Below are 27,868 nucleotides of genomic sequence, written 5' to 3'. Positions count from 1 at the left end.
ACAAGCTGCGCTTTCCACTTTGATCAAGGAAACAGCGGTTGAGAAGCAGTGTCTTGGGGTGCCTCCAGGACACCTGCAGTGAATGTTCATGCATCGGCATCTGGGGCTGCTGGCAAAGAGAAGAGCCTGTGGGGACCTGGCTGTACCTGTCTGCCCAGGACATGTCCACATGCAAAAGGAAATGTTAAGAGGCCCTGGGGCATAGTGCCTGGACAGCAGAATGGAGCAGTCAGGACTGTGATGAGGGCTGCAGAGACAGTGATATACAGCAGGGAATACACCTTCTAGACCACTCATGCTGGGGAGGTGAGGTTGGTCTCACTGCTGGGATTTCACTACCACCTGCTGCTTGTGGAGAAAACAGGAGAGTGAGGCAGTGGGGAGCATAAAACATGCCTCTCTCTCACACCTTGACTCACAAGTAGAGCTTGCCTCCCATCTCCCTTCACATCGTGTGGTTTCAATAACATTAGATCAGCTTTGGCTCAGGCAAGTTGCTTGTCATTAGTTTGCGAATCCAAAAGCAGATGTGGGGTTTTTTTTAATAAAAAAAACAAGACTTTTGACTACAAATGGTACCAGATAGGCCAGATCAGGGCCTCATCATCCTGCCAGCATAGAGGGGAGAGATGATGAGGGAAGTGACATTTTATTTTATGGGCTTGAAACAAACATCAAAAACCCCCCAAACCCACAAAAAAGCACTGACTGATTTATAACCATGTTGGTGTTTAATTTTGGATGCATTATTTAAAAAGGCTAATTATGGAGGCATTAATATTTATGGGCTCCGGTTGGAGCTGATAGAAGTGTCTCTGTTCAAGGCTGTTGAGCATTATTATTATTATTTTCTTTACGTCAAGGATTTTAGAGTTTGGAGGCAATTTTAATTGTGTGACCTGCAGTCAAGTCATAGTCAAAGAACATGACAATATCCAGGATGATGCAATACTTTTAAATACCATTTGCAGATGGGAGTCTTTAATGGATCTCCTCAGAGTTAATAGCCTCTCAGATCCAGGTTTCATATTGTGCAGAGGAAAAATCTATAAATCGGCCTGATAAATTCTGTATTAGGAACAATGCACTTTTCTACAAGGCTAATGTTTTTCCTGTGGAGTTTTCTGATCACCACGCATTATGCGTTTGTTTCACGTTTGGGCAGCTTTTGCTTGGGTCGGGAGCCGAGGGCCTGAGTGTTAAATCATTTGTCTCCTTGAGGATGAAATGTTTTAGAAGAGATTTTCAGACCGTTACAGAGAGAGAGAAAAATGGCCAGCTGCTTTTCCACTGGTGCAAATTGGAGCAGCAGTAGGGAAGCCAATGGGGCTCTGTAGACTGATGCCAGCAGATCTACCCCAATATGTTTGCGCCTGGAAAGGTGCCTATGATATTTGCAGGCAAAACCCATGATAGGATTTCGGTCCAATCCTAACATGGTCTCGGCAGCCTTGGTGCTTAGCGCCTTGCAAGAACAGGGCTGACTATGCTTATTCTAGAGGCCATTGGGAACTTGGTCTGGGGGCTGAGGTGGCTTAGGCAGGCTTCTTTTTTTCCCTAAGGGAGCTCAGAAACACTCAGAAAGGGTCTGTATGGCTTATCTCCTTAGGAGAGAAACTGGAGGGGCATAAGCAGGGTACAGCTCCCACTTCTTTCTGATCTATCCTTGCAAGCTTTGTAGGGTGATCCAACCCCATGCTGCCCAGGTTTATCCCTTGCATTGGATTAATAGCAGCTAGATCCCTGACGAATGTCACTGGCACCTTCGTCTTTCCCGGGGCTGCAGAGAGCATTGCTCTGGGGGCTGATAGAGTCCTCTGCCAGCTGTACTGCTAATTTCCAGCATAAAGAATTTTAAGCAGTCTCCTTTACTTCCCTGCCCCCGTCCCCCGCGCGCCAGGCCTTGCCCCTCCTCAGCTTGGGATGGGGCAGCCAGGCAAGTGACTTTCATTTTCTCTTTCTAGGCAGTTTTGCTTTCTGTTTCTCCAGCTGAGTGCTGCCGCAGCCTTGAGTTTTTGATAGCCCAGGGGAATGTCGAAATCAACAGCAGCAATAACAACAACAAAGCTGTTTATATTGAAACCTTTATAAAAGCAAGAATATGTTTCTGCTCCTGTTAGGGTTTTGTAAATTGCCTCGCCTCTCCCCAGCATCTCCCTTTCCGACATTTGGAGTCTAAATGGCTTGACGCCAGCAAAGACCATTGAGCGTGGCTAGTGTTGTGGAGTGCACAGCTTGAAGCGCCGTAGACGGAGCTGATTTGCAGAGGATGAGCAAACATCAGGCCCCTTTAAGGTGTTTTAAGCTGGGTCCAAGGTACCCAGCAACTCTTGGAGCAAGTGTCTTTAAAGAGGATCTGAGACCTTGACCCCAGTTCTGGGTTGTGCAGCCCCTTTACTGTGGCAGCATCTAGGTAGGCAGTCCATACTTGGCATAGAGTAGGTAGAATACCCTGGATCATCTTCCCTCTATGCCCTGTCATCTAGGGAAGTTTTTTCCAACCTTTTCCAGCCCAAGACACACTTACATTAATAAAATTTTTCTGCGGCACACCTGGTAAGGCATTCTCCACCCCCATATTTGTGAGCTTGTTGTAGCTCATTGCCATGGCAAAATTCTGTGGCATACCTGCTCATTTCTGACAGCACACCATTGTGCCATGGCACACTGGTTGGTAAACAATGATCTAGGGACACACAAGGGAGAGGTTGGAGTGGGAAAAGGGACATCAGGTCCCACGGACTTCTGGGGTTACCCAGGTATTCCCTGCAGAAAGTTACTATAAGGGAGAGCAGCCATTTGAGTGACTTTAAGTCATAATGAGGCCTTGGTGTGGCGATTTGGAAGGGTAAGTGTACCTGGAAGCCACTTTATGGCCACTTGCCTGCATCCATCTCAAGCTGAGCCTCCTCAGAAATGCAGCCCTGAATCAGGGCTTGTTTCCAGTGACTGCTTTACTCTGTAGAAGCACGAACAGGGAAGCAGACCTTGTCCTGAGCCTTGAAGATCTATCAAGGTTTGTTCAGGATGAAAACAGATCATTTGGTGTTAACAACAAAGGGATTGTGCCTTGTACCTGATTTCTATAGTAACCACTTGAAAGGGAAGGATATTGGCAAGGAGACAGGTGGGGAGTGCTTTCTGATAGCACCTTTCTGAAAATGATGGGTCTCCTTGCTCCAGTCAGCCAGGAGGAATTTTGGGAGCCTTGGCGCTCTCCTGGTAAATCAGGGCTGGGCTGAGGAAGGGGTTATGATTCTCTTTTCGAGATGCCCCAGTGAGTTAATGCATTTAGACCTTGTCAATATTTTCCACGCTGCTTTGAGATGGGGCATCGGGACCGGTGTCTTGGACTGTCGCTCTCTTCTGGCTCTGCTTTTCCAAGAGAGGAATCGCCGTGACACGAGGCACCAGAGTCCTGTAGCACCTCTCAATATGGATTATCCTGTTCTCGCAAGAGTGGTGTTGACTGTTGACAAGGTTGCCACACCGCTTATTTTTCAAGGCCAGCCCCGCACACTGTCTAGGAGACTTGTGGAGAAGAATGCCGCTTGTATTCTTTTTGGGAAAGCTGCCTCCCAGCTTTCCCAGATAAACGGGACTGCGGTTTGTTAAACCTCGATTAGCACGAAGTGTTTGACGGAGCCCTTTGTGAGGACTTGGTCCATGTAATGGGGGTGTGCACAGTTCTATGTGCCTTGACTAGGAAGGGCTGAACTTCCCTCTGCATTCCTAGGGGAGATATTTGGTTAAGGGCTAGTTGCTTTGTGCAGAGCCTGCAGGCCGTGATCAGGCTGCTCGGAGACCATTGTTCAGAGCGTTTTCAATAGCTGTCCTGCTAAGGGGCATGCAGTGTAGCACAGCCCCTCATTCATGTCCTCCGGTGCTATACAGACTTCTGCATCAGAAAGGGGATTGGCTAGCTCTGGGACAGCATTTTTCTTTCCCTTTCCCTGGATCACATGTAGGTCTCTTGGGGCAGTGAGATGAGTGTATGGTGAAGTGATGGGCTAGAGGGGGGTACACCTGACATCCCTGCCAGTTTTGGGGGGCAAAGGGGGACCAAATGGGCAGCACTCTCTGTGCTGTCTGTATAGGAAGGTAGGTGGGAGGAGTCCCTGGAGCAGCCATCAGCTGTGAGAGCCCTGTCAGCTTACCTGTGTTTGAGCCATGCTGCATGGAGAACGGGCTCCCACGAGCTGAGGCAGAGGCACGAACCTGCAGAAGGACAGCTCTGGTATGTCCCTGACTATGGGACTCATCCATTGGGCTTAGTGAGCTGGTCATGCAAGCTGGTCTTTTCAGGCAGGGCTGCAAACTCTGCCCCACAAGGGGATGGCTGGCTAGAAACCTCCATGGGGAACTCTTTGTGCTTTCCCTCCCGATGAGCCCCTCCCCTTGGGGGCTTTCCCACAGCAGGCCTTGATCAGACATGCATTCTTTAAAGGCCACTTCAAGAGCTTTGATAATCCACTTAATCACCCCATGTCCAAAATCTGTGTATGCTGATGATGTGATGCCTTTGTGCACATTAAGCTGCCTCTTAAAGGTGTTCTCCAGGAAATTGAGTTCCTCCTTAGAGATAAAGGTGTAACACGAGGCTCCGTTATTGCTTTCAGTAGGGGCTGCGGTCTCTGACTAGGAAGATGAGCGAGAAATAGGTCTTGAAAGAGAGTCAGGGATTTCAGAGGGGTGGGGAGAGCGTTGGAGCGATGCAGGGGCTTGTCTCCAGGGGGAGAGTTCTTCAGGCCTCGGACGACTAGGTTTGGAGAGGCGGAAATACTGGACCTGAGAGCTGGAGGTTGTGGGGGAGCAGGCGCATAGAGATGCAGGGACTGGCCCTCACCAAGTGCTTCATGGGACTGTCCAACTATATTTGTTCCCAGCCTTTGTGGTGTGGGTTTCACGTGGAGCTTCCATTATGGTTTCTGCAGTCTTGTTCCCAGGCAGAAAGGGTATGAGGGGAGGGGAAGGGAGAGGTGTTCGTGAGGATGTAGGGCTTGATTCTGCCATTTCTTCATTTCAGTCAGTAAATTATGCAGAACTTTTGACTTTTAATATTGCAGCATGTCAGCACATTCCCAGGTTCCCATATGGCCTGTGCAGAGAGAACCCATCACAAAGCAGCAGCTCTGCCAGATTTGGAAACCACAGCCGTCCCATTGACAGAAGGCAGCAGGTGGGACAGCAGTAGACCACCCGGCCTGATCCAGGAGGGTGAAAGAGACGTGGGGATCCTGGCAGATGGGACTGGGAGGGGGACTCTGAACGTGAACAGTTGCCATGGGCTGCTCGATGTCCATCCTCTCTGAGTTTCACACACGGATGTAGTACTGTTCACATGCCAACACAGGAAACACGGAAGCCCAGAATGCTGCCTCCATGTGGTGACAGTGATGGCAGCTAAATGCTGCCCTGTGGGTGAGGGTTGAAACTCTCCCTCACCTCCCATTAAAGCTGTTATTGCTAACAGCATCATCTCCTTGCCATATGAACTCCCCAGCCTGCCCCGGTGGTGGCCACCCTCCAGTAAAACCCCTCCCAGAACAGCGACAGCCTCTGGGATCACTTTTGTGCACAAGGAGGGGAGGTGAACAAAAGCAGCTGTGTTGGCCGCTTCTGCATGATGTAGGGGAGATGTTAGAGTCAGAGGGTCAGGCCAGGGGGATGAAGTTTATTTTTAAAGCCTTGCGAGGGCATTGCAGAACAATGGCGAAATGGCTGTAGTGGCTGTAACACTACTGCAGCTGAAGCCAGGCGTCTCTCTAACTCTAGGGAGGCGAGTGCTGCCGCCTTTGAATAGAGCAGCCCTATCTCACAGGTCAGGCTTTCGTTATAAGTCTCCATTAGGCAAATGGGATTTTAATGCATTGCTTCAGGGGGTGAGAGCTGTGTGGCACTGCAAAGAAGGCAGGGGCTGGGCTCGCTGCTAGCATGTGAATCACTGTTTCTTGAGAGTCTATCTCCACATAATTTTGATTCTCTGGAAGCAGGATGGGTGTGTTGGTGCCTGCTAGAGCCAGGGGGGAGTGCAAGTGCTGCACACTCTTCTTGCTCTCCTAGTACCCCTCAGTCCATATTTTGCTAATCTAAATCTGGGGCTCCCCACTCTGTCCTGCTGATATGCCTCAGTCCAGATCTGTAGCATGCCCTGCCACTGAGATACACCTCATTCCCCCTTAAATGTTGAGTCCTTTTCCCAGTGGTCTTGCAGCAGACAGACTTTGCAACTTGTACCCTCCTGGATCAGTTCTGGTGTTGCATTTACTTAGGTAAGCTATCCTATGGTCTTCAGTGAGACTGGCCTGAGGATGTACTACTCAGTGTGAGTAAGGCCTTAAGGCCAGCCAAGAAGAGCATAGGAGATAGTGAGACACACCAGGCTGTAGGGAGGGCTGGGTTATGGACAGCAGGGCAGTGTGGTTTCTTGAGGGAATAGCATTCATGTTTGGAGGTGTCTAGGTCTCCCTCAGACAGTGATGTTTCAGGGCAAATTGTGGTGGGCAGGTAGGAAAAGCTGGGCATAAGGAGATACCATGCAAGACCTTGGGTGAGGTGGAATAAAAGAACATGGGCACTGGCCTGTAGCCCCGGTGATTCCAGTGCCAGGGGCTATCAGAGAACTGCTCGCACTCCTCTGGGGTGAGTGGCATCAACCCACTTCTGACTCCCCCTTGCCTCTTGCTGCTCTCCCACCTCTCCCAGCCTGTTTTGCAAATGTAATGGGAGTGGAGCTCAAATCACTTGCAGTGCAACCCCTCCCCTCCTCCAGCTGCCACTCCAAACGCAGGCTCTAATAGAATATAATATTCACTAAGGACATATCTCTCTTACTGAGATAAGGTCTTAAAAGTAGCTTGGAGGATCTGAGGAAGCCAGAGGGAGGTGCCGCATGTATGCAGATGGTGTTTCCATCAGCATGGATCACATGTGTCATTTTCCCTTCCAGTTGAACCTCTCTTGTTCTGCATATGCCCTTAGTAGAAGTCGCCCTCTCCTTTCCTCCCCGTGTGTCCTTCCTTTGTGGAAATGCATGGCTCCAGGCTAAGATCCCCCATGGCGGGGGTCTGTCCTGCCACTTGCTGTGATGGTGCCTGGACTGCTTGTGTCAAGCACCCAGATAATGCTCCCTGCGTCCTGCTTTCTGGTTTGTTCTCTAAAGGCAGCTTTGGCGGAGCAAAGGTAGCCACCTTCTTCCTCCATTTTCCTTTCCTCTCCCCTCTTCTCTCTCTGTCTCTCTCCTCCTTGTTTCCCTGCTCAGGCTTATCTCCCTCCGCCCCGTGGGTGCCTGTTTTGTTCTCTGCCTTCCCTTCTCTGCACAGAGTGCTGAAGAGCTCTCAGCTCTTTTAAGCCGGAGATAAGAGAAGCGAGTGGACTTGTTTCCCAGACCATGCGAATACCAATATAATAGAGAGGCGCGCAACATGCCTGAGGATAAGAGTGAGTGAAGGTGAATGAGGAATGAGGTCTGATCCGCAGCACATTGAAGTTGATGAGAAGTTCTTAGGGTATGGACATGAGAACAATTTACTGCAGAATAAGCGGGCTGGACTTTATCACGTGTCAGCTGCTCTGCAGTATCTGCCTGTGTCCCTGCTTTTACTCCATGTGAAAGAGGGCTAAGCTACCGTGGTTAAGCTTCCACTGACTATGGGGTAAGAGCATGTACTCAGTTATCATGGAGCAGCTGATGTGCGATAAAGCCTGTGTTCCCTGGGGTGAATTGTTCCTGTGTCCCTAAGCCTTCCTTCAGTTTGGATCAGGCGGGAGGGATAAGAACAACAGTGTTGTGGTCATTTGAGCTGCCTAGTCCTTAACTCCAGGAGGAGATGTTTTCCTGAAACCACTATCCACTGGTTCTGGGACTCAGCTCGATGGAGCTGGTGCAGTCCCAGCTGGGATCTCAGGAGTGATACTTCCAGAGCCCACTCCATTTGACTCTCCTGTGGTTTCCAGAGACATTCTTGACCTACTGGTCTCAAAATCAAGCACTTCTTTGCTTCTTCACGTCCCCTTCCCACACACTGCTTTTTTGGGCATCCTGTGTCTCTGATGTACACTTAACTCTGAGCAAGTTTATGGCTGACCTCCTCTCCAAGGGGGAGCAGGATAAAGACACCAGGGTTGGGTAGGCACAGGGACCTGGATAGGATGGCTGTGGGGGCTGCAGGCCAGAAAAGGACATTTTATCCTGGTACACCTAAGTCAATGCAGCTCCAAGGCAGCTTTCTCTGTCTGAGGTTTTTTGCTTTAGAGCTGCTGTTGTCTGCAGTCTTGAACACTTTCTCTGGGTAGGAGCCCTGGAGTCATGATGGATCTCAGTCCATTGCAGCCCCACGACAATGGACAATATGTACCGTTCCTACCACAGCAATCCATGACAAGGGCTTTCTCTGGTAGTCGTGGCCTTGGATGACCCCCACGTGGGTTTTCTTTGCCTAATGTGAAATCATTATTGAGTTTCTCTCCGGTCACACGGTCCTGGAAAAGAGGAAGCAGGCAATGCTGCAGCTCAACTCCCTGTGGACACCCCAGCAGCAGAGCCAGTCCAGGGTGCCTCATCTGCATCCGAACCTGTGTTTGGCATCAAATTGTTTCCAGCTCGGCTTGACTGCTGGTGGAAACTGGCCTTCTGGGAGAGGATGTTCCTGCTGCAGGGTCCGATATACAAGGGAGGATGTGAGTGTGACTTCCTCTAATTATCCGAAATGGTGAAAGCCTTTTAGACAGTAAGTGCTGAGGGAAGAATGCCTGGCTGTGGGAAGGAGAGAGACGGCACAGATGGCATCATGCTGCCAAGCAACCTGCTACTGCATCAGGAACCGGCAGGAGTGACAAATGGACACACTGGGGATGAAACCCCAGACACAAAGTAGAGCCCGACCTTGGCAGGATGTGCCAAGACCAGAGAGCTTCAGCTTGCTCTTCTGCTTTGGCAGCCAGGGTAGTCTGACCGGACCAGTCTGCAGAAACATTTGGAGAAGCCTCTCATGCTTCAAAATCTCAGCTTTGACTTTTCTTACTGAGTTGGTCTGGGGCTGGTCATTAGGATGAAAGCCTTTGGAGCATGACACAGGCATGTGCCAGGGCAATAGTGTCTGTTTGTGCCCACGGCAGTTTGCAAGGATTGAGGGGGCTGATGCAAAAGTGTCAGGGTCATGGCACTCTCAGAGCTGTTCTGTGTTTCAGTGCTGAACAAAGCATGCAGGAAAAGGGGGGTGGCGGGGAAAGGTGGTGCGGCCTCACAGCAGTGCTGGGCTTGACCGACACCCTTAAACCCTAATATGGTTTGTACAATTCAGGCTTCACTTTGGTGTCACCAGTGGGAAGAGCTCAGGCTGCTGTTGCACGATGGAAGAGTAGAGCCATTTAGATGTCTCCCTACTCTGAGTTGCAGGGTTTTAGCAACTCAGTTTCAGTTCAAAGCCCACTCTGCTTGGCAGCATTCACTAGCTAAGGTGAGCATGTCCGACGCATATTCGAGCCGTGCTTTAGAACACATTCTGGCCTAGGGTCCCTGCTGTCCAGGTTCTAGTTTGCCGTGCGGTCTGTAGACGCATTGCCCAGTCTGCAGTAATCTGGGAACTCGTTGGAACGGAGCTAAAATGCCACTGGAGACTAGGGCATGAGTAACAGGAATAACATAATTTTGACATCCTGGTGGCAGAGGGTGGTAATGTGATGCCAAGCTCCAAAAACAGGGGTGCTAAAAAGGAGTGTGTTAAGTTAGAAGGAGCATGAAGGGGTAAGTTAGGGAATTAAAATCCATATGCCCAGCATGAGGGCTGCTTTGAGGACAGTACATGAGAGTCTCTAAAGGTAGGTTTATCTCCTGGCAGGTGACAGCAAAGCTAAGAAATCAGCTAGATCCTAGTGTGGTTAAATGGTAGAGTACATGAGTTCAGTTGGGCCAAACTTACAGCCTTGGGGCTGCTGCAGAGTTAGCCCACTTAGGCTAATAGGAGATATTTAGGTGCAATATAACATCATGCTAAGCTGGACTTCCTACAAGGTACCAACCAGGAGCTGATGCTACTCAGTACCTCTTTAGGATCAAGCCCATGCTGTGGGACTGGTCGCACTCAATACAGGGGAACAGTAGAATAGGCTGGGGATATTGGTCCACAGTTGCAAAGAGGTACAAATCAAAGACTGGTTAGGTTGGACAGTAACATGGGGAAGGTCTGGATTGAAGGTTGCCTGTTGGATCTCCCAGGGGAAGGAGGCCTCTTTGGTCCCATCTGGGACTGCCCTCTACTGCATGTTCTCCTCAGCTTTATTGAGTCTTGGTTCAAGTGCCCCAGTTGATGTGGGCTGGAGAGTCTGCTCCATATCCTGAGAGATCAGTAGGAATTATTTCCTGCTGTTCAGGCTGTATTTGCTTTAGCTCAGTTTCATTCTAGTCTCTTAAGTTATGCTGATCTCTGTGACCCAAAACAATCTGCCCCGCCGTGCATGTTCACCCCATCAGACGCTGGTACCTAGGCACTTATCTGAGCTGTCCTTTCCACGGTTGCTGTTTTTCTATTTGCTGGTTTTTGGCCGGTGTCCACCACTTTGGTAGTTGAATTGTTTGCTTCCCAGTCCTGGCTTGAGCCCTCAGTGGAGGGATGGAGAATAGAAACAATCCTTTTGCTTTGTTGTTTATTTGGTTGGGTTTTTTTCCCCCTCTCTGCACCTCCCTCCATCAAAGCTACTGGAGATAGGAGACCACGGCTGTGCTTTTAAGTTGAATATCTGCAGTTGAAATAAAATTGCATATATTTGCATAAGGAGCATCTCAATTAACATATTTGTGGGTAAAGCTAAAAGGGCTGTTCATTTGGAAGTGAAAATGTGAGCGAAACATGGAAATGACTTCCAGCCCCTTGCAAGCAGCTTAATTAAATATTTCCTTAGTGCATACGCATGGATTTAAACAGCTCTCACTGTATACGTAATGGCGTGTGAAGCTCCAGGGCGAGGAGTTTTGTCCCTGCAAAGCCCCAAGTGAAGGGTTGATACTGGGGCTTATCTGTACCTTGATTGTCTGCCCTGGCATCCGTATCACACTTGGCCTCCGTGTGCTATCCTAGCACCTCTGAAGTGACAATTCTTTAGGAGGGAAAGGAGTTCAGCACGATAGATCCCTGCATTGGAGACTGTCTCTTTCTTAGGAGCTCTTCTTTCTATTTCTTCTCATTGCAGACTGAGCTCTCCCTAAAACCGCCCTCCCTGAGAAGATCCCACAGGGTTTGCTGTCGTGTCTGGCTTGCTGGAAGCGTGACTCGCTCAGCACTGGGGTTCGAGGGCAGCCTTTCCACTTACGCCAGTGGAAGGATGTTCCTTTATGCCAAGGCTGGAATCAGGCCTGGTATTTCTAAGCAGGTTGCCATGCTTTGGGGGTAATTCTGCTCTCCTTGAAGTCAGTAGGAACAGGATTGAGCCTTTATTGGGATAGTCATTTCTGGAGCTAAGATCTTTTGTCTTTTTTTTTTCCCTTGTGTTTTTAATCCAGACAGCTATGTCCCCCACTTCATTTATGCCCCAGTGCCTGTCCTTGTTTTCCAGCTGCCAGGACAGGTTTGGTTTTGTGACAGTCTTTCATCTTGTGAACCTGGCTTGTGACTGAGGTGAGGGTCTTGTAGACAGCCTCACGGACATGTATGAAGAGTCAGTTTTGTGGCATCACTACTGAACTCTGTCGTCCCACAAAGTGGCTGGACCCTGACTGTATCCCTGACTGCAGAGGAGATGGGCCCCTAGTTAATGGAGCAACTGAGGTCCATGGTGCTGTGACCTGGAAAGGAAGGGTAATTTCAGGGACATTTTGGCTGTGTAGAGACCCCACTTATTTATTGAGATTTCTCCTGTTTAATAACCACATTGATCCTCCAGTGCTGGACTTCTGTCAGTGTAGAGCAGAGGTGCACAGTGCCCACTTTCTTGCCTCTGGCAAGGGACACTTTCCAGAGGGGGGCTGCTGTAGTGGGACTTGCCTGAATGGATGTGAGACCCCCCCAGTGCCTTTGTAAGCAGGAAGCTGGCTCAGCTCTACACACTGGTTAATGAAGACAGAGAGGACTGTGCAGAGAGGACACGGGGCACGTTCTTTTGCTTTCTAAGTGCTTTTACATGCAGCTCATTGATGTGATGAAGGATTCTGGTGGGCCACTGGGATTGCACAGGCTGGCTGCATGTGTCTCTTGGGCCATATGTTGTGCCCCGTGCTGTAGAAGAACCAGGCCTCTTGTGATGGGACACTGCTATCCCTGCTAGCAGTTCTCTGGGTGTGCCAGCTCTGGACATGAATTGGGGCCATAGCACTTCAGATCAAGAGTGAGGAAAACCACGGGAGAGATCAAGCTTGTTCATGTGTATCAGCACTGTAGTGGCTTTGCCTCAACTAAGGGAAAGTGTGCTTCTGAGGACCCTGTTAGCTAGCAAGTTGTAACTCAGTGCTGTTACAAATGCATTGGTGCCTAATGTGGACAGGGTTTGGTACCTTCAAAAGCTGGCCAGCTTGTCACAATTGTTCCTAGACTACATGATTTTAGACTAGGACTGATGTACCGTTTAGGGTACTAGGATCATTCCCAGGTGAATAAGCCCTTCGGTTGTTTTTGCTTGCGCTGAGGGAGTTTCGCCAGGACAGCCTCAGGCCAGACTGACAAGCAGGTGGGCAGGATTGGTGGCTAAGATGACACTGGTGGAGACTGGGGCAGCGGGGTCCAGTGCGAGTGCATCTGTTTTCTCTTCTCTCTATGCTGGTCTGGCTGGTGTTTCTGCTGTGGCTCCCTCTGCCCATCTTGGAGTTGGTGCAGACCAGGGCAGTCCCAGTGCTATCACGGTTGGGTGGAAGGAGGCCCTTGGGCTTTTCTGGGGCTTCCTGCTGGGTAGCTGTGCTTGGTTTCATCAGGGCTTGCCTGATGGGCTGAGCTGACTCGGTATCTCTTTTTCTCATCCAGCCCTAAGGAGGGTCCTTTGGAAAGGCTGCCCTTGTGCTTTCTCTGAGCGCAAGAAAGGCTTCTTGCCTGCCATGTTTGTTTCCTACCAAAGCTGCTCCTTTGTGGGGCGGCTCTGACGCAGGGACTTCAAAGTGCAGGAGTGCGGCTTGCAGAGCCAGACAATGGTTAAACATAGGCCCTGGGGAGATGCAGAAGAGAGAGGAAGAGAACCAGGAGGGAGCGAGGGACTGCGAGTCAGGCTTGCACACAGCCGGGGAAGGGGGAAGCCAGCACGCGCACAGCCCGGCTGCAGGCTGAGGATGCGAGGGGAGCAGACAGAGGGGTCACACACGCGGCATTGTGAGGGAGTGAAAGGCACTACAGTCTCAAAATGTTAATCTGACCCAACCTTTGGCCAGTTATAATTTAGCTCTGAATGAGCATGCATTAATGCAGTGGGTTTTTTTTTCCCTCCCTGCAATTGGAGGGTCCTTGTTCTGACTCTGTTTGCTAAAATTGCCTTTCATAAAACCAAAAATAAAGCTGACAAAGTCTGCGATTCAGCCCCCTCACAGGCAGGCAGGCGGGAAGGGAAGTGCCCAGGCCTGTCAAGTTAGGGAGAGGGGTCACAGGTCCCCTGCTTGTTACCACGTGGCAGGCGTCATGACGGGGAGCGGAGGAGGAGTGCGTGGCTAGGGCCAGGGGATGAGAGGGAGAGATGCCGCAAGCTTTGTAAAGGCTGTTTATGCAGGCTGCAGAGTGGGCGATTCAGCACAGAAGCTGTGATGTAGTATGGAGAAGGGAAAATTGAGGGAGAGGGGTGGATTTGATAACAGTCTTCAAATACCTGAAGGGTGTTTATATGGAGGATGGAGATAAACTATTTTCTGTGGCCACAGGGGACAGAGCTAGGAACAATGGTCTCAAATTGCAGCAAGAGAAATGTAGGTTGGATATTAGGAAGAACTTTCTCAGTCTGAGGGTGGTTACGCAGCAGAACAGGCTTCCCTGAGAGGCTGTAAAGTCTCCATCCTCGGGTCCTTTTAAGAGCTGGTTAGACCAGAGATACTTGACCCATAGTCATGGGCTGCACCTAGCCTGTAGAGCTGTGTCGTCCAGCGTGTGGGGCTTCCAACAGATCCGGAAATTTGGTGGTGGAGAGGTGACAGTGTTAATATCTGTGGCTCAGGGAGCCAATTCACACTGCTTCTCTTTACCCCTTACAAAATTTCTGGACCAGTGGGCCATCCCCCAGTCCAAATGACTTGGCCCCATGTACCACATGGGGTTGCAGCCAGTTCAGTGTATGGGTTCCTGCATGGCCAGCCGCAGCACCGGGGCCAGGCCCGTGAACCAGGTTGCACCTGCGTGCTAACCCTGCGTGCAGGATTTGGCCCTGCACTGCTTATCCGGCCTGCAGAACTGGAAAGTTGAGCAGTCCTGGGTTAGACAGACACTTGATTGGGGTGGCTTAGTCAAGAGTGATCCTGCCTTCTACGAGGACTAGATGACCTTCTGAGGTCCCTTCCAGTGCTTGTCTATGATTCTGAGTGGATGGGGTGAGTCCATAGGAGCCACTGTCCCCACACTGAGTGCTGGGTGTTGCTGTGTACGCTGTGCTCCACCAGGCACAATCATGTGGCTGAGATGCGAAGGAGAGATTGACCTCACTGCATGATTTAAAATCCTCTTGTATTGATGAGAAAATCGGGATGCGAGAAGCATTTGACTAAGATGCTGCTCACATCTGACCACGAGTAGTTCCATTCTCCCTCTCCATCGCCCTCTGTGATTTCAGTGGGATGCATACACCTTTTCATGTCACAGCCTGAATTATTCTGTTGTCTTCCACCCTGCGAGCAACTACGTTTCAGTGGTGGATGTCTGATCCCTATGTACAGTCTGCGATGCGCTTGGGCACTGTAGGGGGTCACTGCCTCATCAGGTCTTAATACTTGATCATCTGCTCCCTTTTCCTGCAGCTGCCTCTCCTGCGTGAATGGCTCGTTCCCATGCCACTGGTGTAAATACCGTCACATCTGCACCCACAATGCTGCGGAGTGCTCCTTCCAGGAAGGACGTGTGAACATGTCTGAGGTAAGCTTCTGCAAAGCTGGCTCCCTTACCCCTCCATCTGCCTCTCTGGTCTGTGCTGGGGTCTGTGGCGTGGGACTCTGTTCGGACTATCTGTTATTTTGGAGGGGAGAATACCAGTGAACTGCAAGAGGGAGAAGGGCCCTTTCACAAGCTGTCCTCCCTGTCCTACTTGGTTGTGCTTCCATCTGAGAAAGGGGTCCTTGCACTTGGGCCCTGTGTTGGTGGGGCGGTGATGACAGTGGAACTGCTGTGGGTTTTTGGCAAATTCCTTACATGTTGGAGAATGCTGTGATGGGGATTGAAACCGTTTTGTGTGTTCAGATTGAATATGGCAACTACTCTGCCCTGAAAACAATAGAAAACTCAAACCCCAAAGCAAAAAAAAAAAGACCTTCAGAAGAAGTTGAAACATTTTGTTTTGATATTTCCCAAATGGAGAGCTGTGAATTTTCCTTTCAACATTGACACTTTCATTAAAAAAATTGCCAACGTTTAATTAAAAAAACCCCCAAAACAGGGCAGTTGGGGGTGGGGGCGGGGCATTAAAAACCCCTTGAAAACTAAACAGTTCCCCCTTCTCCCTCCTTTTCTTCCCGTCTGGTTTGCCAGGAGATCCAGAAGATTTGCATTTCAGATCAATCCTGCATGCAATTTGTGTCCGCCAAACTGAGGAACTCGTATATGCACTGCCGTCCTTGTGGGGATTCTTTGGGTCCAAACAAGAGGGTGGTTTCCCTGCTTTTCCAGCCCTCAGTAGTGCCTTTACTTGTCCTGATGCTCAGTCACTGCATGAGCTATTTAAGAGCAAGGCCTTGGGAAAAGTAGGTTCATTATAAACCAGCTCACACGTGCTTCCTTTCCTCTCTCCCTGTCTCAGCCTATCAAGGTGGCTTCAAATCCTCTGTTAAGTCAGAGGGAACCTTAACCCTTCAGGCTCTGCATTCTCAAGGTCCCCCGAGTAACTCGACAGCAATCGCTTCCTGGAGTTGGAGACTTGTATACATTTTGCCCAAATTTCAATCGATCTGTAGAAACAGCACTTCTGGTGAGCACCGGCACAGATAGGAATCACCCCATATTTGTCTTACTGCAGCCATGTCTGCAAATGGACCGGGGAGGTTTGTAGAAGCTGGTGAGCAATAGGTTTGTCAGACTGTTCTAGTCTGCTGCTGATGCTGGATTGGTCCTCCTGCAAAAAGCCAGTGTTTCAAAAGCAGTGCGATTTTTGGGCACCCTGTCTGAGATGCCTTTAAAGCAGCCAGATTTGCACAATGAGGACTTGATCTCTCTCCAAACTAGGTCCCTTTAATGGGTCTCAGGCTGGGTACCCAACAGTATGAATTGCTGCTTAGCATTTAGGCCAGGGCTCATGCCATTCCCAGGGGTGGGGAGTATTCAGCCTTGCCAGGGCTGAGGTGGTCACAGTGACGGGGTGGCAGGTTCTATAGAACAGCATGATGTGAAACCCTGGCTCTGTTGAAGACTATATCCAAACTGCTCTTGATGTTAGTGGAACTGGGGTTTTGCTCATGCTGTGCTGCACACCTTCCCAGCAGGACTGATACCTGGTTTTACCTCAGAATTGGACCTGAGGCCCGGCTATGCCAACCACCAGCCCAGTGCATGCTGCTAGCCCCGCGTCCGTATGGCTGTTTGTCCAAGGTTACGTTGGCTGGGGTGAAGGGAATTTCCTTCCTGACACCCTCTGGCAGTCAGCTGGTGCCCTGAAGCAGGAGGATGAATTTCCCTTCTGATTGCGCCACAGGTGGCTGCTGCTCTTGTTATCCCAGTGCTGCGAGCTGCCTGGCATGCTGCTATGAGCCTGGTGAGTAATGAGGACTTCTCGGCCCACAGGGGTGTCTGCATTCAGCAGAGCTCTGGGCTTCCTGTCACCCTCTGCTAAATTGGAAGAAAAGGGCTCTCTTAAAAAGCCGTGTGTTAGGACTGCTCTGTTAGAACCTGCCGCTTGCCACTCCATCCTTTTCCCTGCGCAGCTTGATTCTGGCACCGCTAACGCTTTCCTCACCAGAACCTGTCCACATGGAGGCACCAAACAGCTGCCTGTCAGGAGCAGTGGCTTGGCCGAGATGTGGGTGCAGGGGGGTAGTCTCCATGAGTGCTTTGGGGAATGGGTGGGTGATGCACTGCCTCCCGTTCTGCCGTGGCTAGGCACCTACATGCAGTGGTGCATGGAGCCCAGAGAAGAGACAGAGCTGAGCTGTGGCAACAGCTGGAGCTGGAGGTTCTGCTCTGCTGCCAGGATGTGCACTGCTGCATGTGCAGATGATGGTTTCCTAAATTCTGCTTTGCTGACTACTCTGCAAGGAAAGGGCACTCAGTAAATACCTAAGGGAGAGATTTGCTCATGCTTTTAAACCATGAGTATCCCCATGGGGCTGAAAGGGCCGTAACCTCACCCCCTTCCCACAACACACACATCCTCTCACTGCCAAGTTGTGCTGATCAGCTTAAAAATAACCTTGCACTGGATTTTGGGTGCTGTCTTTGGCCATCTCTTCCCCACTCCAGGGATCAGCCCCCAGCTCATAATTCTGTCTGATGGGCATGAACAGCTCAGAGCACTAGTGGTCAACATTTTTGCCATGAAGGCTGGATGGGTGGTGTCCAGGCCCAGATGCCATGGCTCTACAGGCTGGGGTTGAGCACCCCTGGATCAGAATTAGCTGGGGAGAATAGTGCCTCACTCTGGGAGGTGGAAGTGCCTTGTGAATTAAGGGGGAAATTAGCAGCAAACGAAAGTGAGTATTTCCCATTTGACTTCCCCTCCCCAGCAATTAACTGGGAGTGCTGGAGATGATGAGCCTTCCCTAGCACAATCCAGAGCCTCACTTGAGACAAGTGCTTGTTGCCGCCCTGACCCCCAGCCCTTGTTAACAGCTCTGTGCACCCTTTCTCTCTACCTCATGTCTGGTAATAGGAAAGAAGTGACTGGACTTCTTTATGGAGATTGTTCAAATGAGTTTCTCTTTGGAGAAAGCACTTGTCAGAGCCATCTCAGGAAACCTCTTCCCAAGCAAACACCTTTAATGAGGGAGCTGACAGGTGACAGAACTCATGGCACTTCAGGTCTCCCAGGGAGCAAAGGACAATGAGGATGGCTAGAACTTTCCTCCCTCTGTGAATCAATTTGCTTGTAAGGGAATAGGGGAAAAGTCTCCCTTTCCCTCTGTATGGTTGGGCAGTCCTGGCTGGGCTAGTGATGCTCCCTCCCACAGCAGAGGGCACCTTCCCCAAAACCCTTCCCAGTCTTTAGGACGTGGGAGAAGACTTGAGTTCCCTAAAGCGCTGCCACCCTTCACAGCAGCAGTATCTAACCCTAGCCTCACACACTTGCCTGGCAGCCAGCCTCTTTTGTGACTTGGGCCCCTCCCAGTCGTCTTCGCACCTGGGAGATGCTTTTTAAACATGCCCATGTGCCCCTGGATCAGCCTGGCTCTCTGGAGACTTTGTATGCACTAATATCGCTTGCAGTTCTGTTCCCTGCATAGCATAGGCAGACTTCCTCTTCCCTTAGTGGAAAACCTTCCTTCACCTCTGTTGCTTTTGTCTCCCAAGTTCCCTATTATCATTGTTGGTGGGGGGTGGCACAGACCAGGGATCCCCTGAGGTGCTACCGGGTTGGCCCACCCCTGTCCACCTCCCACATGGCACCAGACAGATCTGACAGTGAGCGTCAGTGAGGCTGAGGTGCCCTTGGCAGTATTTTTCACTTCCTTCTCACTGTGTCATTTCCACTCTGGCTCCTGTTGCTGCTGCTGCTCAAGGCCAACGAGCGGCTGCTCTGCATTGAATAGGTCGAGCTTCCGGCAACGAACAATTAATTTTTCTTCCCCCACTCACCCTTTATCATCTCTGGGAGCCTGGCCCTCCAGGAAGGAGCCAGCAAGTTGCACAATTACTCATCCAGAGCCCAGTCACTGGCCGCAGGATTATTCTCATAAAAGGGAGAGCATGTGCAAGGGAGTGACTTTATTTATGCCAGGCCAACTCCTGTGCACCTCAGTCATTTAAGTGGCTGTACTGAATTCAGAGGGCCTGATCCTGCTCCCACCAAACTCAACTCATCTGAGCAAGGCAGGAAAACCTAACTTGGTGTAACCAGAACCCAGGCTTCCTAGTTCCTGTGTGTCTGGTTGTCTTATCCATCATGCAGTCTGGGGTAGCTGTACCTCCCGGGGTTGTCTCTGTAAGAAAAAGGACAATTTCTTGTCATACTCTTGCATTCTTGACAGATCTGGCCAAGATTGGGCATCTTAGTGGTGATGCATGATGTGTCGAGCTGTGCTAGTACCTCCCAGCCATTCACAGCTCTGATTCCCACAATACTAGCAGAGATGGGCAGCTGTCATTTCCCCAGGGCTGTGGCAGATAGGGAAAATGAGATTCCACTTGGCAGTGCTGCCTGCCAGCCCCTCCCCTTGTCCCACAGCTCCTCACATATGTGGGTGCATGTGGGTTGTGTTGGGTCCCTTCTGCTGACTGCAGCGACTGACACAGGCTTTCACTGCCCATTGATCCTATGAGCTGGGCAGAGATGGGGTGGGGGAGCTGGTGAGACTCTGTTCTGCCTCAGACATCGATAATGGAAATAAGCTGAATTCCAGCTGGAGGGCTGGCTCCGCTCTCAGCCACTTCACGGTGTTGCTCAGGGCAGGAGGTGACATCTGTAGGGTTGCATGAGGATCTCCAATGCTAGGAGCTGCCCTGTAAAACTGTAATTACTGGTGAGGATACACCAGCCAGAAACAAGTGCAGCTGGACTCTTGGATACTGGAAGAGCTTTGTTGTGTGCACAGAGAGACAGACGAGGTATCTTTGTAAAGGTGTCCCAAGAGATATGGGACCCCATGTTGCCTTTCCCTGAAAAGAGCTGCAGGTTAGGGGCCACAATTCAACTTAAATTTTGTACTCATTGTAGGGATTTCCAAGGCCATTAGCCAGCAAGCAGCCTCTACATGCCCACTAACTGAGTGCATGCGTGAATCTTTGCAGGCAGAGTTTTGGAACGCCCTCTGGAAATGCAATCCTGCCACTGCTGGGTATTGCCCTCAGTCTTACAGTGGCTGTTCGGTGACGTGCAGACAGCGCTTGAGAACTGTGTACAGACTCGAGGCATGGGGGAGCTGGCCCTTTTGGTTCAGGCTCAAACTGGCCAGGAGCCTTGCGTGAGGTTTGGAACGGCTCAGCAAAGCTTGTTTTTACTCTTGTGTGGCTTAGTTAGTTCCTGGCAGGGGAGGTCAAGATATGATCAGAGCAGCTGCTCTTGTGGGATGCACATCCTGGCAGGAGCTGATGGGTCATGCCACTGTCCCCAAAAAGCCTGTTCCCGTGAAACCAAAGGAGTCCTGACAAACAGCCTAGTGAGTCCTTTGTATGTGTGGAGGCAGCCGGGTACCAGACCATGGCAGGGCAGATGAAGGATGGAGACTCAGCACAGGCACTGAATTTCCAGCCTTTCGTGGGTGTAAGTCTAATGCTTTGAGGTATTTTAAGCTGTGCTTGGTCTGTCTAGGTTTCTGCTTATCTGACTGTGGCGGGAAGGCTGGCACAGAAATGGAAACCTCCCTCTGCACCCACTGAGACGTGCACCCAGCTCCTGCTGGCTTTTCCCTCCTAGCACCTCCAGGGCAGCCGTTGCCCACTAAGCTCTCTCTGGAGTCGGTGGAGTACTATGGCATCCATGGCACATCAGGTGTGTTCTGCGGGCGCCAGAGAGCAGTGCAGGGCGCATGCCCCTGGGTCTTCCTGGGGCAGTGACTGAGGAGAGCAGGATAGGGAGAGATCATGGATCAGTGGGAGTTGCTCATTCACCCACATCTGGGTGGCAGTGCCAGGGAACAGCCAGCATTTCCCTGAGGTCATTGGAGGGCTTTGATCCCCTGGATGTGGGAGGCTTGGTTTTCTAAGGGTTAACACCACATAGCTCTTTGCCCTCTTGACTTTGCCAGGGTGTGAGGAAAAACAGCTGCTGTCTCCTTCCTTCTTCCACCTTCCTGCTCCTGATTCCTGGCGGCTGGGGAACACGATCAGCAATTAAAACTGAATTATCTTTTAATAAAAGGCTGTTCCACTGAGGGTGGATCCCGCGTGCCTGCGGGTGGAGGGGGCTGGATGTGGAGAGGAGGAGCATGTTGGAAGTCTCCAGCTGTGACTATCTGTGGAGAATTGAATGTGTTCAGCTCTGGGCTGGCTGTCTTCCTCCGGGCCGGAGAGTAGGTGCTGCTCTGAGCTGAGCCAGGAGACCAGGGCAGGGCTGAGGGGATCCCTGGGGAATTGCCACCTGCTGCCTTCCCTGATGAGAGAGCAGAGCCCCTGGGCTGTGGTTGGTCACACTTTGGGGCCTGGTCAGATGGGAAGGGACTTTGGGGAGTCAGAGGCCGGGGCTGACGGTCAGTCTTCCTTCCTCCTGTGTCCCATACAGGCAGAGCCCCAGCCACCAGACACCAGGCCTGGCTTAGACAACCCTGAGGAGCAAGAGGCCAAGAGTCGAATGTAGGCTCTTTTCTGTGAGGATGCCCAGTTCCTCAAAACGGCACCCAGCCCTGATATCCCAACCGTATCATCCACTCACCAGCTTCTGGCCAAGCCACCTCTGGGTATCCAAGCCAGGCCATATGTTGTGCTGCCCTTAGCTTGGTATTGCCTGGCTGGGAGGGGAAAAAGGGTGTCCAGAGGAATTCAGAAGAGAGAAGAGGCAGAGAGAGAGAGAGGTGGTAACTGAAGGGGTGGAAGGGGAGTGGGAAAATGCACACACTTATGGAGGAGCCTGGGTAGAAGGACATGGGGAGGAGGTAATGGGCACCTGGGGTGAAGGGAGGAGAGACAGCAAACGAGCAAAGGTGTTGCTGGGACAGATGAAGAGGGGAGCTGGAGCAAGAGCCGAGGGACAGGGAGTGACAGACAGACAGAGGGGGAAGGAGATGGTCTGAATGACTGGGAGAGGTGGAGAGACGGGTGGAGGAGGGCAGTAAAAGCCAAAAAGGAGGGCCAAAAAGGCTCTGCCTTGTAGCTTGCGGTTGAAAGCCCTCTGGCCCCTAGCTTTACCCCCACATGTCCAGGAGGCTCTTGTGGGATCACTCGCCACTGTTTTCCCAGTGACCTGGACCAACTTGCCTACGTCCCACCATATACTGGGAACAACAGAGCTGCGTGCTCACTGCTGATCCGGGCAGCCATGGAAAAGGCAAAATGACCACTTTCCCACCTGTTCTTTACCCTCTGCCCAGTGGAAAATCAGAGGTGGGCACAGGAGCATCAGGATGCAGCACCCCGCACCCCCATGGTGAAGTCAGGGAGCTGCGGGAAACGGGGCCGACATTCCCTGAGTCAGTGGGGGGCTATGTGGAGGTGTCCCCTCTGCCAGCATGGAAGGAGCAAGCTGACATTTGTAAGGGGGAGGAGAGAGTGCCATCAGCTTGTGAAGCTGTTCTTGGGGATCACATCATTCAGATTCCTTCCAACCCTGCTGCAGGGGAGCGGGGAGGCTGGATGAGGTTGCAGGCATTTCCCCTGCGGTTTTCCTGGTCCTGCAGCCTGGGGCGTTGGGCCATGCGGCTCGCTGGGGAGAGGGGGCCTCCCAGCACCAGGTGCTTCCTGTTTTGTAGCCGCGTGAAATTTTTGCTGGATGAGACAGCTCTCCCCACAGATGCAGAACACGTGACGTCACCAGAGGATTTGGCTCTGGCCCAAAGAGCAAGTCAGCAAAATGGGTGGGTGGGTGTGTGGATGCGTGTGCAAGCACCATGTGCCTGTCATGCCATGCGCCTGCACACAGAAGTTATCTGTGAGCACTGTGGGGGCAGTTCACAGCACCCAGGGGTGACCCAGCGAGCAATATTACAGAGCGGAGGGTGAGGCTAAGGGGGCATGGCACTCAGCTCCCACGTGGCAGAGGCTTCGTGGAATATGAGCTGGTTCTTTTAAGGACCACTCAAAAGCAGCTGTTGTTGTGAGGGGACAGGTTTGTCCTTAAGTCATGGGCCAGCGTGACAAGGCCCCAAGACACATCAGCCAGCGCTGATACAAGGTGGGAGTGACCCATGTCCCCACACACGCTGTATATTGCTGGGAGCCAACCCACAAGCTCCTGAACACATCAGCAAATACGTGAAACATTGACTGCACCCGCACATGTGCTCAGGCAAAATTGCTGCCATTGCTGTCATGTCATTAAAGGGCTCCCTATCCACTTTGTGCCCGGGGCCCCCAGAATCCACATGCCAGCTCTCTGCGAGCATGGGAGAGGATATTCAGGAGGGCCTTAAAGAAGAGGCTAGCGGGTCTGCAGACTAGCTCAGGGAAGGGTGTTCTGCCTGCAAGCGCGTGTGCCAGTAGCAGATGGTGTGAGGGCATGAGGAGAATGGGAACCTGGTGGTTACATAGGGATAGGCAGTTTCTCAGGGCCTGGGAGGCAGTGACAGGGAGTAGCAAATACCAAGGGACAAGGAAATGGAAGGTATGGTGATATGCTGGAAGGGTATAATGCTTTGTTTAAGGGAGGAGGAATCCTCTCCAGGGGACTGTCTTGCTATGCAGGGAGAATGCTCATTTTAATCCATAATGTGTGATGCATTGCAAAGGAGAGGGGGTGAGGCAGTCAGTGGCATTATCCCCATTTTGCAGAGGGAAAACTGAGGCCCAGAATGAAGTGAGTCAGTGGCAGAGCCTAGAATAGACCCCACCATCTGATTTCATGGTTGCCACTGAGTTTTGTGTAGCTGGTGACCTGTAATTTGTGACCTAGTGCCCCTGTTCCCTCTCTTCCAGTACGTGGATAGATTCATTTTTTTCAGATGAATCAGTTGCCAGAAAAAAACCACAGTGTTGTGTCGACCAAAATGATCCTAAATTCAGGCTAAATCCAATGAGTCATTTGGGCAGGAAAAATGAGGGGGTGGGGTGGGAATTGAAAAAAGTGACATGCATTGTCTTAGCATTTTCAAAGCAAATGGGTTTGGGTTTTGTTTAGGAATGATGTTTCCAGACTAAGTTTGCTCATATTTGCTAAAAAGAAATATGGCATAAATCCATTGCTGCCCCTCCTCCCCAAACAAAATACTCTGTTTCAGGTTGAATTAACCATTTTGGTCAACCTGAAGCTGTATTTCAGTCTGGTTTCCTGTTTGCTGACAAAGCTGGAAAGGGCTCAGTTTTAGGTCAAGCTGACACCATTTTAGTGTTTTCAGTTTCTCTGTTCAGCCAGGGAAGAGAAAAAAAATCAATGATTTGCCCATCTCTAAGCCTGTTGCTGTTCAGGTCTCACTACAATGAAGCAAAGCCCTGGCATAAACACAGCTAAGGGAGCAGAGTCCCTGTTGTCTTACCACTCACCTGGTTATGAATCTTGGCCCTGAGGTTGGGGTGTTGTGGGGGGGAGGCTTTGATTTTGCATCTGCAGCTCTGGGCCTCCTATGAACTGTCCCTGAAGCCAGAAACCAAGGAATGCATGTCTGAGCATCTGCACTGAAGTAACCATCTTGCCCTGTGATTGATTTATGGGCTCTGCGATAACCCACCAGTTCACTGATGTTGCAGGGAGTGGGGCTGAGTAGGGCAGAGCCTGTTTCTGAGGATACCAGTTAACCTCCTGATCGACACAGGGCATCTTGATTACTGGGTACTGTCTGGCAACAGGTGTTTTCCCATTGCACAGCAAGTGCCAGGCAAGGGACTCTTGCTGGACTTCCCCTGTGGAGAATCCAGCCCAACAAAGAAACATGGTATGACTTGATCACTCCCAGAGGCAAGGCGAGCTCTACCCCGAGCAAAGCGGGTACGCAGAAGGCTTGCTGTGCCTGAGGACTTGACCTGGTTGGTGCGTAGAGTGGGGAGAAGGCAGAAGCTGGGTCATAAAGTGACACCATGGGGTGAGGGGAACCAGCCTTTCTGTGGGAGAAGGCGTCACACTGGGCAAGGCTGAGTCAATGCCCTCAGGGTGGCACTTGGAAGGAGTAGCAGGTGCACTGGCTATTTTCTGCTGAATTATTTGATGGGGTAGCTGGGGACCGGGGAGTGAGGGTGAGGGGAGGAATGATGGGTGGTGGCTGTTCCCAACACATCTGAGAGCATACCAGCAGGGAGCTGGACTTCTTGCATGAGAAAGCTGCTTTATCGTGGCTTCAAGGACCCAGGCAGAGCTGAGACTTTATCAGCTCTCCTGATCCAAAGCCAGGCCTCTGCCTGAGAGGATCCCTGGCCTAGTATGTAACATTCATCCGGGCTTGGCTTGCTGAGAGGATTACCAAAACTCCAGGTGAGACTAGCACCAACCCTGGGGAGCATGGTCTAGGGTGTAGGGGCCAGGACTCTTGGGTCCTAGTACTGTACAAGCCCCGTCCCTTCTCTGCGCCTCATGCATCCCATCTGCAAAATGGAGACGATGGAGCTTGATGGTGACAATGAGGATCCGGGCGGTGATAGGATCCCTGTTGCTTGGAGCTCGGTAACCAGTTGATGGGATATAGCCCCTAAGGGCCCGTGTCTGCATTGGAGACGAACCTCCAGACTAGGCGGGTCCATCTCACCTATGGGCAGTTCTGTCTGCCAGAGCTGGCAGAAGGGCTGTTGTGAGGCAGGGGTCTCTGTAAAGTGCTTTGATGGTGTTAGGAGTAGCAGAGTGGCACCTCGATCCTGGCTCTTGCTGCCTCTGGTTTCAGCCGTGGTTCCTGGAGTTAGGATCGCCACATCAAGCTTGCATCGTGCATGGTTCCTGCCAGGTTGCCAGGAGGTGCAGCTGCAGGTCCCTGGGTGCAGCCTGGTTTCTGTTCTTAGACACATTTGTTTCAAAACATGTTATTCTCTCTCCCTTATTTAAAGCCAGCACTTTTAAGAGTAGCGTCTCAGGCACAAGTCCCCAGCCAGGCTCTGCAAGGCTGGCCTGGGGATTGCATCAGGCTATTGTTGCTGAAGCATCATCCTGAGGGACCATGGAGCTGTTTTTCTGTCCAGGCCCATTTATTTTTGCTCTCTCCCTGCTCCCCTGTGCTTTGCACACTGGGGTTTGGGGCTCCCTAGAGAGCAGCCCTCAAACTGGATGCTGTGAAAAGTTGAGAGCTTTGCAATGCTGCAGCCCCAGTGGTTCTTCTCAGAGCTGGCTGACAAGGGGATGCTCAGACTCAGGTGCTCACTGCTGTTCCCTGAGCTCTTGGCTTGCTCCACTAAAAACCCAGAGCCAGGTGCAGCTGTAACTCAGCCACGGCACATACTACCTTCCCTCCCAGGTCAAAGTTGAGGCTGTGTTTGCTGGCCAGGGGCCACTCTGATTGTGCTCCCAGTCCATCACCGTTGCATCAGATCTCTGTGGTTATATTGTACAAGGCAGAGTGTGTGGGCACTCCACTCCAAACCCAGCTCTCCTCCTGGGTGAGGGGTGAGTGGGATTGCTATGTTCAGCTTGCTACGAGAGCCACATCTGGCTCCATTGCTTATTTTGCAAGACTGCATGCATTAGTAGGGCAGCATGCAGCTTGGGCTTCAGGTGGACAGTAGACATGAGCTCCTGGCAGGGTTTTCCTTCCTGGGGGGACTACAGGGGCTGCCATATTAGGCCCATGAGTTGTATCACCTCTGAGCCCTCACCCCTGCCCAGTGCACTGCTTATTTTAGATTGTTCTTGCTCACAGTCCAGTACCTCAGGGCTCAAGGGCAAGGACTGAGGAAAAGGGAACTCCAGGACTGGGCTAATAGAGGCTACTGTGGGGTCACAACTAAGGGGCTGTGGTAATGGGCTTGGATCTGAGGCACACTGGCAGAGCTCTGTTGGCCCCAGTGCTGATACCAGGGACTGTCATGGCAGCAAGGTGCCCAGGCAGGGCTCTGGGTGAGAGGATTCTGACTGCCTGCTTGCAAGTACCAAGATCTAGCCACCATTACATCTCATGTTCTCTGTACTGTAAGCACACAGCCCTTCAGTGAAGAAGGGCTTCCTTTCTGGGAGCCGGACGCTTGGCCCTGAGCTCATTTGTCCTGTGCTAGCTCTGGTTACCCAAGCTGGCACAGGTGGTACCTGTTCTCCAGCTGGGCTGAGCCACTAGATGTACCGGTGTTCATGCATTAGCAGGCAGGGCACAGGTAAAGCATGCTAGCTTGGCAGATGTTTTGCTCAGAGTCCTTCCCCAAGCTCCTTTCCTCTTCTGCCAGAGCTTGCTCTGCCCTGCAGTGCCTCTTTGGCTTGGGCAGAACAAGCGCCCATAGGTTTGCAGGAGAATGGTGTGTGATAATGTGACATCTCAGTGCTTTGTTAACTTTGGAGGCTTTGTGCAACATGTAATGGAGCTGAGCTCTGGAGCACCAAGCACAGACACTACATTGAGGCTGAAATGGCCTCGTATTATAGAGCATTGCTGGATGATTAGAGCATGTCACTGGCCAGCTCTAAAATCATCCTGATCTGGTTCTTGTTTGCCAGGCAAGGGCTGCGTTGGGAGTGGGTGTGGGTGTGGGGTTTGGGTGGTGGATATGAATGCCTGTTCTGCATTGCAAGGCTTCCTGGGAAATCCACCTTTGTCACGGAACTGTGTTCCAGGACCTCAGTGTCTAAAAAGTGTCATTGCCAGGTGTCAGTCATAGCAAGTGCACCTTCCAGGTGTGAATGGGGTGAGGCAGATGCAGCCACATGTTTGAATCTGCAACCACTTTGAAATAGTCACTGTGAATGGGAAGCCTTGGAGGGAACATCTTGATGCATGTTGACTCTGAAACCTAGTGATTACATTTAAACATAAGCACATCCTGCTGCTAAAGTTGCAAGCTGTGCAGCTGAACTGTTCCTCCCACAAGCCGGAACTGCCTGCATTTCTGCATTTTCAGCCCTATATCCTGCACAT

At 51.3% G+C, this 27,868-nt stretch overlaps 1 protein-coding gene across 1 annotated transcript in view; it reads left to right on the top strand.

The window, feature by feature from the left end:
• The window catches only part of PLXNA1 (plexin A1), a 265,521-nt gene that overhangs the window by 141,863 nt on the left and 95,790 nt on the right, over window positions 1-27,868 (top strand). Inside the window, exon 10 of the mRNA XM_019504928.1 lies at window positions 14,909-15,023. Coding sequence (XP_019360473.1) covers window positions 14,909-15,023 — 115 coding nt within the window. The remainder of the gene's footprint in view (window positions 1-14,908; window positions 15,024-27,868) is intronic.

This window comes from Gavialis gangeticus, unplaced genomic scaffold, assembly GCF_001723915.1.
Source record: "Gavialis gangeticus isolate Ggan-Ray unplaced genomic scaffold, GavGan_comp1, whole genome shotgun sequence".
Taxonomy (NCBI): Eukaryota; Metazoa; Chordata; order Crocodylia; family Gavialidae; genus Gavialis; species Gavialis gangeticus.
The sequence above is the reverse complement of the archived record's forward strand: the minus strand, read 5'-3'. Positions and strand labels throughout refer to the sequence as shown.